At 38.7% G+C, this 14,627-nt stretch overlaps 1 protein-coding gene across 8 annotated transcripts in view; it reads right to left on the reverse strand.

Annotated features, from left to right (window-relative positions):
- Positions 1-9,136, reverse strand: part of PBX1 (PBX homeobox 1) — a 326,500-nt gene extending 317,364 nt beyond the window's left edge. For 3 of the 8 annotated variants that reach the window (XM_009436895.5, XM_009436875.5, XM_009436891.5), the window contains exons 1-2: positions 8,182-9,136; positions 4,904-4,977 (exon numbers count right to left, since the gene is read on the reverse strand). In XM_009436895.5, coding sequence (XP_009435170.1) covers positions 4,904-4,977; positions 8,182-8,372 — 265 coding nt within the window. In that variant the 5' untranslated portion in view covers positions 8,373-9,136. The remainder of the gene's footprint in view (positions 1-4,903; positions 4,978-8,181) is intronic. The other 5 variants (XM_009436864.5, XM_009436887.5, XM_024349811.3 and 2 more) reach the window with 5 other exon arrangements.
- Between the last annotated feature and the right edge of the window lie 5,491 nt (positions 9,137-14,627).

Consider the following 14,627-nt stretch of genomic DNA (forward strand, 5'->3'; position numbering starts at 1 on the left):
TCAGGGTCATGCTTTACAAATGAAAATGTCTTCCAATTTAAATTATGTGCAACATCTAGGTTTTGGTTTATTTGCTCGTTTGGGGGTATTTTTATAATTTTGCCAACAACCACACCAAAAAGTTCATGGATGTCAACAGAATGCAGGGGCAAAACCATGTGAATAGGTCTGGCACCAGCAGTGAACTAAACACACAGGCAGGTAATGCCCCCTTCTCAGCCAACAGTGCAGCCTACTGTACAGAACCCACCCACACCCGGCCCAGCTCAATGCCCCACAGCTCTTAGTTCACAAGGTTCTATGTTTCCCCGCTTATAAATCCCCTTCCAGATCCTTCAGTATAACCTAAATCTCTCTCATGTCCAATCCTCACAGACACTCCTATTGTTAGAAAAAAATGACACCAAAATTTCCCAAATTCTCATTCTGGCAGCTTTGACCAAACTACTCTTTGCACTTCTCAAAAGCCAGAATTGTTCTAATTCTAGTAGTAGACTAAAAATGGAATACACAAAAGTGACTAAAAAGAAAGGTCATTTCTCATTACAAGTTCTTCTTATATTATGTCTGTCAGAGTTATATTGTTGTAGGTCTACAGCTTATATCCACATTATAATAAATAAATAATATAGGGTCTAACCACATTACTTCTGCCTTAACACACTGTACCTGAAAGACAGCATCAGGTAAAACTGACTTGTAAGTTCCTTTCATTTGATCCCCTTTTCTTTCCTCTGCATCTTTACCAGGAGGGAGAAAAAAAAAAAAATGAACCAAATTCTTGAATTTTCTCATCAGCAAGACAAGTTTTTGCATTTGCTGGCTATCGATGACCTTCTACAAAAATGACTCCTACCACTTCAACCCCAAAAGGAATCTGATCAGAGGCTGCTCTAAATGGTTTAAAGTTATTTTACTCCTATTTTGCTCAAGGCCTAATACCATCAGAATTCTCTTCCCGCAATCTATAGCTTCCTTCCATAAACCACCGCCCCTCCACCTATATATGCAAACATACACACACACATATACATAGACACACAAATTATTCTCTAATGCTTTAAAGGGGAGAGGAGAGGAGAAGTCCCATAATGTAATTGCTATATTAAAAAGAAGTGGCAGGCGAGAATAATAAGGGAGGGTGTCAAAAGTGAAATAAAGTAGTAGAATTAAAAAAACACACACACACTACAGTTCTGTGATGGGGGTGTTAATTGAACACAGAGAGAAAAGGAAAGAGAGAGAACAAAAGGGTGTTAAGGAGCAAAAAATAAATTTTTTTAACCTCCTCCAAAGATTTGATTTGCGTTAACTTTGATGCAGACAATGCACAGAGGAAAATTGGCTGAAAAGTGCCATATATAGCTATTATGTTCTAAAATTAAAAACTATTCACAACAATTGCAGCTATTCATTGCTATCTATAAATATTCTCCTTAGTAAATGGCATTCAATATTTTTCATGTTTTCCTAATTTTTAAACTTGCGTGATTTTGACACAGGAATAAAAAACATCAGGAAATGTTTAAAAATATATTCAAGGTTTTTTTAAAGAAATGCAATATGCTTGACTTTTTCTCCTTTTCTTCTATCCCACCAACCCCATTACCACCATATATACACATATGCAAAACTTAGCCTATTACTAATATGCCAGAAGACAAGGAATGGATCTTAAAAATCCAAAAGAAAATGTTATATTAAATGATCCAAAACTCTAATTGTCTCTGTATTCCTAGAATGAGCGAGCAGATAAAAGCCACATGTGAAATATACATTGCTATAGGTCTTGACAGGGTTTTTTAGCTGCTCTTTGAGAATTGCCACCCGAGCATTTTGCTGGCACTTCTTCTTAGCATTTATTTTTTTAAAAGCGAAAAGGTATCAAAATAAAAACTACCCACATTCTGAAGCAAGAAGATGCATGGGTTCTTTTGTTTTGTTTTTTAAATATCCCCACAGTAATTTCTGACTTAAACACCCATCAATCAATTGTAATTCAGATGGCACTTTCTACTTTGGGGTGTTACGTGCATGTGTGTATGTATTTTTAAAGTTCCAAAAGGTTGGTAATACATCTTGGCCAGTTTTTGTATCTATTTCTAAGTCTTCCAACTATAAAATCATTAACAAATGCAAAAAAGCAAAAATAACAAATCAATGCAATTACCAAGTTCCTCTCAAGAGTTCTGCCTAGGTGAGCCAAATGTATGAACTTCGTGTTAGAATACAAACAAACAAAGCCCACCCTAAATCAAGTAACCTCTATTATTATTATAAGCATTATAATGCTTGAGATGGAAACTCAAAAATACTGATTTAATGCAAAAAGGCTTGAAAGTAACAATAGAAAAAGTCCCCAAACAATAAAGGAATGTATGTGAACTGATCACTCAAGCGATGTTTTCACCAGCTCTGTATCAAGAAGAAGAGGGGAAAAAAAAAAAAAAAAAAGCTCCTGCAACTTTACAGACACTTTGTTCCTCCGACGCATCAACTGCATGGAAGATATGCTGGCAAAAAGATTGAAGGTTCCAGGGTCTTGAGTAGCCAAGTAATCGTGCTTTAGAATCAAAGGGTTCTTTTCAGCACACCACAGTTGACTCCTACCTTTAACACAACACTCAACATTCCAGGAGAGGTTTTTGCCTTCCCTTCAATCCTTCCAACACACAAGTTGAAGACTAAGAGGAAGGTAAGCCTTTTTTTTCCCCTACTTTCACCCAGGGGTGCCCTCTTAATCCAAAACTTGTGTGTGTGTGTCTGTGTGTGTGTGTGTGTGTGTGTGTGTGTGTGTCCCTTAACACAGGGGGCAATGACTCTTATCACTTTCAATTACATTATTTGTAAATTGTTTTTTAAAATATGTTATTCTAGAGACAACACAAAAAACCTTAATTTAGATTTTTTTAAGTCTCTAAACATTAAATGTATTGACACAAAATTTAAAAAACAAAACTTTTAGAATGTTACTTTGACCAATACGACTACTTTACTTCCTATCACTATACTTGAGCCAACATGAACAAGGAGCGAACTCTTTAACCCTCACCTGAACCGGATCTCTATTCACACCCACCCACTTTGATCTACTGCCTCAGTAGGTTTTAATTAGGAAACTGGAATTAAGCACTTTGGCCACAATGTACATTTAAGTGCCCTGACAGGCTTCCTTTCAATAAAAATCTGATAAAGTATCTTCAAAAATAGACTCTCTTTAGTCCATATTATCACATATGCTTTTATATTTTGATTCTACATTTCATGAAACAAGATCAGCAGGAACTCATACTTGGTTAGAAACAAATCTCAACAAACCAAACACTCAAAGTAAATAAGCATCAGAGATCAAAGAAGAAAAAAGAGAGAAGATAAAAAAATATATATAAATATATATATACACACACACTTCAGTTTCCTACTCTGGGCTAATAGAAAAAAGAAACTAAAAAGTGTGACAAACTGGAAAAAACTCTTTTGATATTTGAACGCACAGTCCATAAATCTTTTAAAAGTTGTCTCACAGCTAAAATAATGCAATTAACAGGTTTGCAATAAGGTTAAGCTTTGGCAAGGCAACCTGGAAGACTTAGAGGTCTGAACATCACTTCTCAGGTGCTTTGTCTAGAATGTTATGCACAACACAAATAACATTCAACAAAGAAGCTGCGTACTAATTTTACACGCATTTCAAGACCCAAGTAATTACATATTCAATCAACAGTCACATCTTGAAACTATTTTTTTAAAAGAAAAACACAGAGAGCTCTCAAAAAGAAAGCCACCCTGTGTGCCCTCTCCCCCCGCCCCTTTTTTATGTGTAACTATCAATGTATATCAACCAAGCATGCAATCATATTTATTGTCACTTTCATTCATGTCATGCCCTTGCTTATATGGTTTAGATATGAATTATTGACTGTTACACTCCCTGTTGTAAAAAATAAATAAATAAATAGGATGTCAGGTACTTTGCACTGCTCTAAAGCGAGCGGGTAAGTCAGAGCCCAGCAGAAGCTCCCGCTTTATATAACCACCCCTTGTCCCTCATCTTTATTCCCTGGTTTCAGATTGCCTTCTCAAATCTTTCTTCTTACAAGGGAGAGCTTTATCCACTTTGGAAAATTAAGGATTAAAATAAACAAGGGGATGTTGCTAAATGTCCTTCCCAGAGCATCTGTTGTTTAAGAACACCTCTGATTGATGACTGCTATTTTTTAATTGTTGCTTTAAAATTTAAATGCCCTCCTGGGATGTGTTATAAGTGTGTTAGTCCATGATACGAGGTCTAGAAAGTAGAAAAACAACAGAGTGAATTATCTCATGGCGTTATACTCTCCTAAACCCAACGATTCTCCCTGCAATAAAATCACAGGCCACTCAAATACCGATAACCTAATGTTGTATAGCGCATTCCACAAAGGTATTTGACAACACTCTCTGTTCAGAACCTCTAGTCTGCTGCTTTGTGTAATTACAAGAAAAAAAGGAAAGGAAACTTTAAACAGTTTAGCACCCCCATACCCAACTCCAAAAAATTAGGGTTTTAAAAATGGGCCAAAATATATTCCTTAAAAAAATGAACTTTTACTTTCATATTTTTGCCCCAAAGATACATCAGTCTATAAATTTCCTTTCAGAATCTATATTTTAGCCCCAATCTCAAAAAGGCTGGAAATAGAGTTCTGGAAAATTAACCAGTAGTGCTTGATAATAACTGTCACAGAAACTTGATTCTTTCTTTTAAGGAAAGCAGGGCTAGGACTTCCTATTCGAATATGAGGTCAACCTTCATAGTACTTGTATTCTGAAATTTTAATATTTAAATAATAGATTTGTGACTGCTGGTTAAGTGATTTAATTGGCCAAAGAAAATGCTAAAATGTTGGAATCTTATTCCTACCTGTTTTTTCTTTGATTTCACACAACACATTAAACAAGGCAGGCTTCATTCTGTGGCAGTTTAAAGCATGTTTTCTGCAAGAAAGAAACAACATGATAGCTTAGGTGGACTCTCAAGATCAAACTGCCGATAATGCACAAGGTGAAAACATTTGAACATTTAGACAAAATTATATACCCAACCCTAACTCTGTGGCATGCTTCAATTGTTTTCATGACTTAATATACAGAGTCCCGCCATAGAAAAAGAAATAATGTTAATTAGCAGGGAGAGGGTAGGGATTTAACTACAGAACAGAACTAACCTAAATTATGCCCATTTAGGGAAAGGGTTTTTTTTTTTTTAAGTAGTTTAATCAAAGAGTAATTCTTAAACCCACAATTCTTCCCAGGACAATGAACACAGCAAAGCCAAAGGCGTAGGTTAACAGTTTTGTAAAATCCATGCAACGACCACAGCCTAGGAACTGTCTGCCTCTCGGTCTGTGTGTTTTCAAATTTAATTCATCCATGTGTTCGAATTCATTCCGCAGATGCCCCTGTATTCTCATAAACACAAGATGCTTGAAAGGTCTTCTGAGTGGAACTGTCAATTTATAACATTTCAGTCCCCAAGTTAAAGAGTATGGAAATGCATTGCCAGGGGGCAAACATACCCATATGGGGAATAAATTCATTTCTCTGTGTTCACATTATGTCTCTGTGCACACACTGCTTATTTGCAGGTGTTGAAATTCAATTATTTACAATTAGGACCTTGCACCCATTGGGGGAAAAATAAATGCAATTTTGTCTTTTAGATTAGTGATTTACCTGGTGTGTGTGTGTGTGTGTGTGTGTATTCTGAATGCACTTGAGGAACAAAACAATACCTTTCCTTCTATTTTATTATGGAAACACTTAGCAGAATGATACTGTTTTGGAAACAAAATACTGATCATATCAGCTATTAGTTAAGTGAATTCTGTCTACTAACTAAAATTAATGTGTAAAGATAAATGGAAAGTTCTGGCACTCAAAACACATGCAATTCTTTTTTAAACCCTTTGAAAGTTAAAAAATAGACACATCCTCATGAAGAACAGAGATCAGAAACATGCCCTATGTACTGTACAGCAGGGGAGTAATAAAGTCAAAATTCAAGACTATCAAAATGAACACATACATTATATCTAAAATATTAATGGTTTACTTTTCTAAATAATAAATATACATTATAAAGGTGTGACTAGAAAAAGGAAAAAAGGACATACTATCTACTAAGTGGAGTTACATTGTTTATCCAAAAAGAAAGCTTAGCGTTGATTTTAGTTAAGTTCTCATGTGGGGTAGAAAAAAAAAAGATGGAAAATACTTTAAAGTATTAAAGACCTTTCCTGGGTCTTTTAAAATAGTTTTAATTAATTCTATTATTATATATAGGCCCAAATGCAAACAAAAATTCTCACACAGCTTTATAAAAATATTGTATTTCCACAGCACACAAATGGAGCCAGCTACAGAGGAAGAACTGAAAATTTCCCCATCCCAAAATCGTATCTGATCTCTCTCTGCATCTAGGCCATTGAAAGGGGGAAGTCGCCAAGCCCTGTTTGTCCTCAGTTTCACAAAAAAAGAGAGACTGGACATCAAAAAAGTAGTATCTATTCTTACTAGCCCCTGCCACTTCACAAACTTATTTTTAAGCCAGTTTATTGGTATGTCTGAGAGTATTCTTCTAGAACAATATAATAGAGAAAAATGTTCCCATTCAAAAGAGAATTGCCAGTGGGATATCTTCCTCTTACCATACCTATTAGCTTTTCTTCAGATAATAAAATTCAAAGAGAGCACCAATTAATTTTTAAAATTTCCCCTATTTAAACAAAACTTAGAATACTTTGAGTCTTTCAACATTTCCAAGTTTTCCAACACCCGTAAACCTTAGTACTTTTGAGTTTACATGTTGCATGTGCTTGCAGCTAAAATTGAGTATAATTCATAACATCTATGTTTTTAACTGCTTCCTCTCATTTTCTCAACTCAGATTCTTATTTCACGTAGACAGAAATACACATAATGATGTCTTCTCCATATAACCAAGTCATCTGAAGTATAGGAGTTGCGTATATTTGTTTACAGGGTTTTCAAAGAGAAAAACGCCACTTCGGAGATATAACAAAGCTGGGTAATTGTACAGACATATGTGGTCATTAGATTTTTAAAATTCTTCCTTTTGAGTTCGGCCTTGGGCAAGCTGTTAGCGGGTTGTCACTTAGTCTATGTTTTACTTTAAAAGAGAATTTACTGTAAAATCCTGAAGTAGAGAACCATATACCTGGCAGTGGATTAACTTGAGAGGCTACACAGTTTATTATGTTTCCTTAATGAAGACCTTTATGTCCTATAGTACTGAAATATATAAAATTCATAAATGCTTTCATTTCTAAGTGGTCCTGAAAGAAGCATGGGGGAAAAGAGCATGCTTGATTTTTGTCCCCCCACCCCTTTTTAAAGGACCCTACATAGCTGTCTGTGTCACGGAAGGTTAGTAAACCGGCTGAAATTAGGAGACAATAAAGTTAAACTAAAAATCTGAGTCTCTTAAAACTAACAAATATGCCTAAAAACAAAATTACCTTTTCATCAACTTTTTAAAAAAACAACATTAAGTGAATGCAAAATATTTTCTGGATAGCTGACAAGTACTGACAAAGAAATACCCTGCTTTTTTGTTGTTTTGTATTTTGGGTAGGGGGGAAGAAAGGAGAAAAGATAAAAATTAATTTTGGACGGGAGAGTCAAGAAAGAAAATCAAACTCGCTGAATTAGGTAAGGAGTCAACTAAATTTGCAAATAAAGTGTTCTTGGGACATTTTATTTTGTAATGTTACAGAGTCCCCTCAACAAGAAGGCATGGAATGCTGTTCAAAACTTGACAATTCTGCTTTCTCTGATACTTTTTTAAAGCAGTAAAAAGTGCCGAGGGCCGCTTTTGGATCAGTTGGCAGTATTTTCGGCATGCCTGTGTGTTTGTGTGGATATAAATGAATACCCCTATATTCACACACACACACACACAATATGTACACAGCCACATCTCGGCATGGGCGATTACACTTTCGATAACAACGCTCCTTCAAATTTTACTCCTCCGCCATGTAGTTGCTTGTCAAAATGAGAAAAGAAATAACATTTTTCAAAAAAAGCGCTGTGGTGATTCGGTTCCCATTGTTTCCCCCTGCAAGAGGGAGAAAAACAAAAAACCCCAAGAAAGGAAAAGAAAAGCCTCCATCTCACCTGGCCTGCGCCTCATCCAAACTCTGGTCTGTGATGGTCATAATTTGCTGTAAAATGTCTCCAATGTCCTGCTTCCTCCCGCCCTCCCCCTCGGTCCCTCCGGCCCCATCCTGCAAGTGCTGGGACAGGCCGGGGTGTCCGGCCATCCCGACCCCAGCATGGGAATGCATCAGCCTGGGCTGCTCGTCCATCTCCAAAGGCTACGGCAGCCCCCGGCTCTTCCTCTTCTGCTCCTCGGCTCGGCTCCTGGGAAGCACCAAGGCTTTTTATCCTTCAAGCTTGTCTTCAAATCCTTTTCAGGATAAACAGGGAAGGGGGAAAAAAGAAGACCAAAAGAAAAAAAAATCCCTTTGCCTCTTTAGAGGATGGTGGGAGGATGGGGAGGGGGAGGGGGAGGGGGCGTGAAGGGGTTGCGGGGTGAGGGTGGGGATAAGGGCTGGTGGGGAAGGGTGTTGACTCCAAAAAGCAAGAAAAATAAACCACCTTCCCACTTGGCGAAAAGAAATCAGAGCTGGCTTTAGGTTTTTCAGTCCGGTCTCCTTTGCAAGGCAGAAATGGGCTCCCGGCGCTTAAATCTGTGGCTTAATCCTTTTGCAAATATGCATTGATCGGGAGAAAGGAGAGGAAGGCAGGGGGATTGCAATGCAAACTTTCCCCCCCCACCCCCCGCTGCCCCCCACCCCCACTCCGGGCCAGAGTGATCTCAAAGGGGGTGGGCTGTTGCAAAAGCCAGATCTCCCCCAGCCGCGGCGGCAGGCAAAGCACAGGCTCTCTCCTCCTCCGTGTCTCTGCAAACTCCAGCAGCCCCGTCAGCCTCCTGCTTTTGTTTAGCTCAGGCTCAGGACTCCAGAAACATATACAGAAAAACCACAGCCTGAGAGGAGGAGGAGGAGGAGGAGAAGAAGGAGGAGGAGGAGGACGAGAAGGAGGAGAGGGGAGGGGGCAAAGGGAAGGGGAGGGGGCGGGGAAGCCGGGAGGCTGGGGAGAGGAGGAGGGAGGAGGGCGCCTGGAGCTCCTCCCCGCTTCCCTGATTGGCCACCAGATAAAGGACCGGCCCCCTCCTCCCCTACTTTCCTCACTGCGCCTCCTCTCCAGCCTCCTTCAGCTCCTCCTCGCCCGGCGCCCTGTCAATCAGAGTTCAGAGGTGGGCCGGGAAGGAGGCCGAGCTAATACCAAGTCTCCAGTCCTTAAAGGTGCAATGGTACTGTAGTTCCAGCTCACTTAGTTTCCACTTCCCCTGCTCGCCTTACTTAGGTTGCGTCCTTGAGGAAAATGTGGCTCCACTTAAATGCAAACATAAAATTAACACGAAAGAACACAGACAGTGTGCGTCTTCCCGCCCACCCCTGCTTTTCTTTTGCTGTGGCATTGTCATTTAAAACTTGATTCTTTTAAATGCTTAGACCTCAGGGAAACTGCTGAGAGCAAAAGTTTGTCAGCACGACGTAGTTATGAAACACAATCGAGCTGTTAATATAATTAATAAAGATCTCTAATAAGTGGCAGATGTAATAATAGATACATTTAAAAAAAACAATTCTAGCACAGTAAAGTTGAAAAGAATACCAAACTGTGTCATTTTTGCTGCATGAAAACTAAATTATGGACTATGAAACTGAAAAATGCTCAAGAAAAAGAAAGATTAATAAATAAGTTCACCAAATGAAACTAATTCAACATTTCTCTCTCTTCCCCCTGGGGGAAATTAGTTATTTGGCTTAAATACCTAATAAAGAAATGCATTATCACAGTCTAGTTCTAGTTTTTAATATAGTCTAATAAGCCTTATTAACTGGGAAAAGAAGTGAACTGACATTTATTGAATGCCTACTATGCACCAAGTAATTTGCATGAGTTATTTTATTTAATCCCCAAGACATCTTTGTGAGTTATGGATTATTATTTCCATTTTACAGAGAGGGAACTCAGAAAGGTTAAATAATTTGTCCAAGGTCCACAGTTATTAAGTGTCAAAGCTGGAATTTAAACCCAAGTGTGACTCCCTCCAAAGGCCTAGTATTTCCACTGCACAATCTGCTTGTCTAACAGAAATGTGTGAATAGTGTTAAAAATTAGTTATGTGTCTATTGCCTGTCCAGTTTGAAAGGAAACTTGAGGTGCTTAAAAGGGTACATATTCCAACAAGACAACTCCAATTGAAAATGGGTAGGAAAAAATAAAAAATAAATACAATGGGATCAAGAAAAAAGCCAACAAAAGTCATAACTAAGGTCCAGTATCATAGCTCCAGACAAACACAAATTTGCTTCCAATCTTTTCATTAGGCAAAGTGAGAGGGAAAAATCTGACTTTGTACACGGTCACAATGAATATAAGATAAAATAGCAGGCCAGTTACTTAGGAAATGTCCAGAATATTTTGTAATATAAAATATTCTATTGTGTAGCCAGCCCTCTTCCTGGATGGCAGTATAGCAAAGGAAATGCAAAGCGCAGTGTAACCAATCTGCACGCGCAGTGTAACCAATCTGCAAAATGGAAAGCAGCCTGGCCAGGTGCTTCGAGATCCTCAAATAAAATGTTATTCTTTTCACCAATCATTACGCAAAACAAGTTTGGCAAGATAAGGAGCACTGATGCAAGCATTTCAAAGCAGTTTTTAGCAAGCTACTTGGCACTTATTGGTATGAGGGCATGCAATACAGAGTATTAATTGTAATTATGATGTTATATTACTTAATAACAATTGTTTTATTCACATACATATCCTGACTTTTAAACTGTTTTTTTTTAAATTAACACTAATCAAAAGTTGAGCACAAAACTATATACTCAAATCACGTATCAATCGCAGTGATTGAGAGTTTGCATATCCCTTACAGAGACGAAGTTACCACATCTTAAAGCATGAAAAGAAGTCAACCTAGAGTCTATAAGAAATCAGTTTGTGAGTAATTAATTCTAATTGCAAACCTAATAAAGTCTTTCTAGGCAAAGTACTGGAAAAGGTACCATTAATGGCAGAAGATCATTGTCATCTAGGAACATTTTAGTAGGGAAATAAGATGTGTATACACAATGATACTAAAAATAGGTAATATTTATTGACTCCATACTATAATTAAGTATTATATTCAAGGTGTTTTGTTAATTTAATCATTGCAACTGTCTTACCCCGATAGCTATGCTTTTAACCATTACTCTAGAGTGTTGCCCAGATATATTTCAATATATAATAAATGCTATAGAAGTGATAACAAGCCCTTAGACATCCTATAAGAGATGAGAGAAGGGAGTAACCAGTTCGAGTGAATAGAAGGCTTCGCGGTGGATCTAAAGGATGAACTGGATCTGGAGGGCTAGGTTAATGAACTTGACGGAAGTTCAGGCTATCTCTTCAGGCACAATGGAAATGTTATTAGGTGTGATTGGGAAAACTGTTTTTTTTGAAACAGAGTCTCACTCTGTGACTCAGGCTGGAGTGCAGTGGAGCGATCTCAGCTCACTGCAACCTCCACCCTCTGGGTTCAAGTGATTCTCCTGCCTCAGCCTCCCAAGTAGCTGGGACTACAGGCACCTGCCACCAGGCCTGGCAATTTTTTTTTGTTTTTGTTTTTGTTTTTGTTTTTGTTTTTAGTAGAGGTGGGGTTTCACTGTATTGGCCAGACTGGTCTCAAACTCCTGACCTCGTGATCCACCTGCCTTGGCCTCCCAAAGTGCTGGGATTAAAGGCGTGAGCCACCACGCCCAACTGGAAAGACTTTTAACAGAAACATTTGTGTTTTATTTGATGGACATTAGGGATACACTGAGGTAAGTTGTTTCTTTCTTTCACAGATAGGAACAGAAAAGCATGTTTCGGGAAGAATTATCTGGTTACTCAACACTTTGGGCAACAATTAGCTGTTTACCCAAATCATTTGGCAAAGAAAGATGAAATTAGGAAAGCGGCAGTAGAAATGGAAAAGAGAGGACCATTTTGAGGAAGATCCTCAAGACAGAGAGTCAATAGAAATTTATAATTGATTTTATGTGAGTGGGAAGGATAAAAGAAATGTCTTCAAGCTTGAATGAGAAAAATGCAATGGCATTAATATAATAATAATTATAGATATAAATAGAATTTGTTGACTGCTGATTGTGTTTCAGGCACTGATTGTACATTACCACTTAGTTTTAACAATCTAACACTTCATTTAAATAACTTCCTTATGAGGTTACAATCTCCATTTTGCAGATGAAGAAACCAAGGTCCCTAAAAGTAGAATTATTAGACAAAGTATGATGTAAAAATTCTTATTCTTTAATACATTACAGAGAATAAAGGACATAAAGAGGAAGAAGTACCGTAGGTGAAATAGAATCTTCAGGCCAGGTGCGGTGACTCACACTTGTAATCCCAGCACTTTGGGAGGCCAAGATAGGAGGATTGCTTGAGCCCAGGACTTCGAAAACAGCCTGGCAACATAGTGAGCCCCTGTCTCTGTAAAAAAAAAAAAAAAATTAAAAATTAGCCGGGCATGGTGGCACTATCCTGTAGTCCCAGCTACTCAGGAGGCTTAGGCAGGAAGATCATTTGAGCCTGAGAGGTAGAGGTTGCAATGAGCCATGATCATGCCACTGTACTCCAGCCTGAGCAACAGGGTGAGACCCTGTCTCAAAAAATAATTAAATTAACAAAGAAATTATAGTCATATTTTATTTGCATTTAGAAACTTCTGAAAAGAAACTAATACTTGCAATTTCCATAGCTTATGGGTTGTGACAAGGAATGGATAATGCTTTTTTATTCCTTCCATATCTCAGCAGGGCTCTCATTGTAATAAACATTTAACAAATATATTTTAAAACAATTAATGATGCTAGTAATCATGCTGTATTTTTTTCAGAATAATAAGTGAAGCCCACTGAACCACATTTTAAAAACACGAGTCATTATTGGCCAGGCACGGTGGCTCACGTCTGTAATCCCAGCAGCTTGGGAGGCCAAGGAGGTTGGATCACTTGAGGTCAGGAGTTCGAGACCAGCCTGACCAACATGGAGAAACCTCATCTCTAATAAAAATACAAAATTAGCCGGGCGTGGTGGCACATGCCTGTAATCCCAGCTACTGGGAAGGCTGAGGCAGAAGAATCGCTTGAACCCAGGAGGCGGAGGTTGCAGTGAGACAAGATCGCGCCATTGCACTCTAGCCTGGGCAACAAGAGAGAAACTCTTTCTCAAAAAAAAAAAAGAAAAAAACAAAAAACCACGAGTCATTATCAAAATTTGTCCAACTAGCAAAGTGTCTGTCAGACTGACCTTAATCTAACATGTTTACAAAGTCATCTTACCATGTTTACCTCTATGTTAAGATTTAGTTCGGCCGGGCATGGTGGCTCACACCTGTAATCCCAACATTTTGGGAGGCCGAGGCGGGTGGATCACCTGAGGTCAGGAGTTCGAGACCAGCCTGGCCAACATGGAGAAATCCCGTCTCTACTAAAAATAAAAAATTAGCTGGGCGTGGTGGCGCATGCCTGTAAGCCCAGCTACTCAGGAGGCTGAGGCAGGAGAATCACTTGAACCTGGGAGGCGGAGGTTGCAGTGAGCTGAGCTGGTGCCATTGCACTCCAGCCTGGGCAACAAGAGCAAAACTCCATCTCAAAAAAAAAAAAAAAAAAGATTTAGTTTATCTCTGTCCACTGGTACATATATTCCCATCTTCATTAAGAGATGAAGAGCAGGTACAAGGAGTATATGCAAGGACCTCTGTTTATTCTCTGGCAAACAAAATGGTTGCAAAGAGATGGGTCCCTTCCCATGATCTCAGAAATAAATTCACTACCATAAGATGATATAGTCTTATATCATCTGAGCTGGTATTCATCTATGTATATTTATGATTATATTTGAATGGGCATCTAGGTTTTTCTAACTTTTCTATTTATGTGGAAAAAGGAATTCTTCTCTGACCAAGAAGGTCAGAACCAGGGCTAGTAACCAAAGATAGTACCTGAGGCAGTTGATGGCATCTATTCCTCTGCCCAAGAATTCCTGTCTTTCTCTTTCAACTATTCTCTTAGCGTTAATTCTCTCTTTTTTTTTTTTTTTTTTTTTGAGACGGAGTCTTGCCCTGTCACCCAGGCTGGAGTGCAGTGGCACGATCTCAGCTCACTGCAACCTCCACCTCCCAGGTTCAAGCAATTCTCCTGCCTTAGCCTCCCAAGTAGCTGGGATTACAGGTATATGCCACCACGCCCGACTAATTTTTGTATTTTTAGTAGAGACAGAGTTTCACCATCTTGGCCAGGCTGGTCTTGAACTGCTGACCTCATGACCCACCCACCTTGGCCTCCCAAAATGTTGGGATTACAGGCGTGTGCCACTGTGCCCGGCCACCCTTAGCCCTAATTCTTGCTTTCCTTAAACTTTTCTACTTACTTCTCTACCTCCATTCCCCTTGCCTTCCTTTTCTTCTGTCCAACCTCATCTGTCTTGTTCAC

Source organism: Pan troglodytes, chromosome 1, assembly GCF_028858775.2.
Source record: "Pan troglodytes isolate AG18354 chromosome 1, NHGRI_mPanTro3-v2.0_pri, whole genome shotgun sequence".
NCBI lineage: Eukaryota > Metazoa > Chordata > Mammalia > Primates > Hominidae > Pan > Pan troglodytes.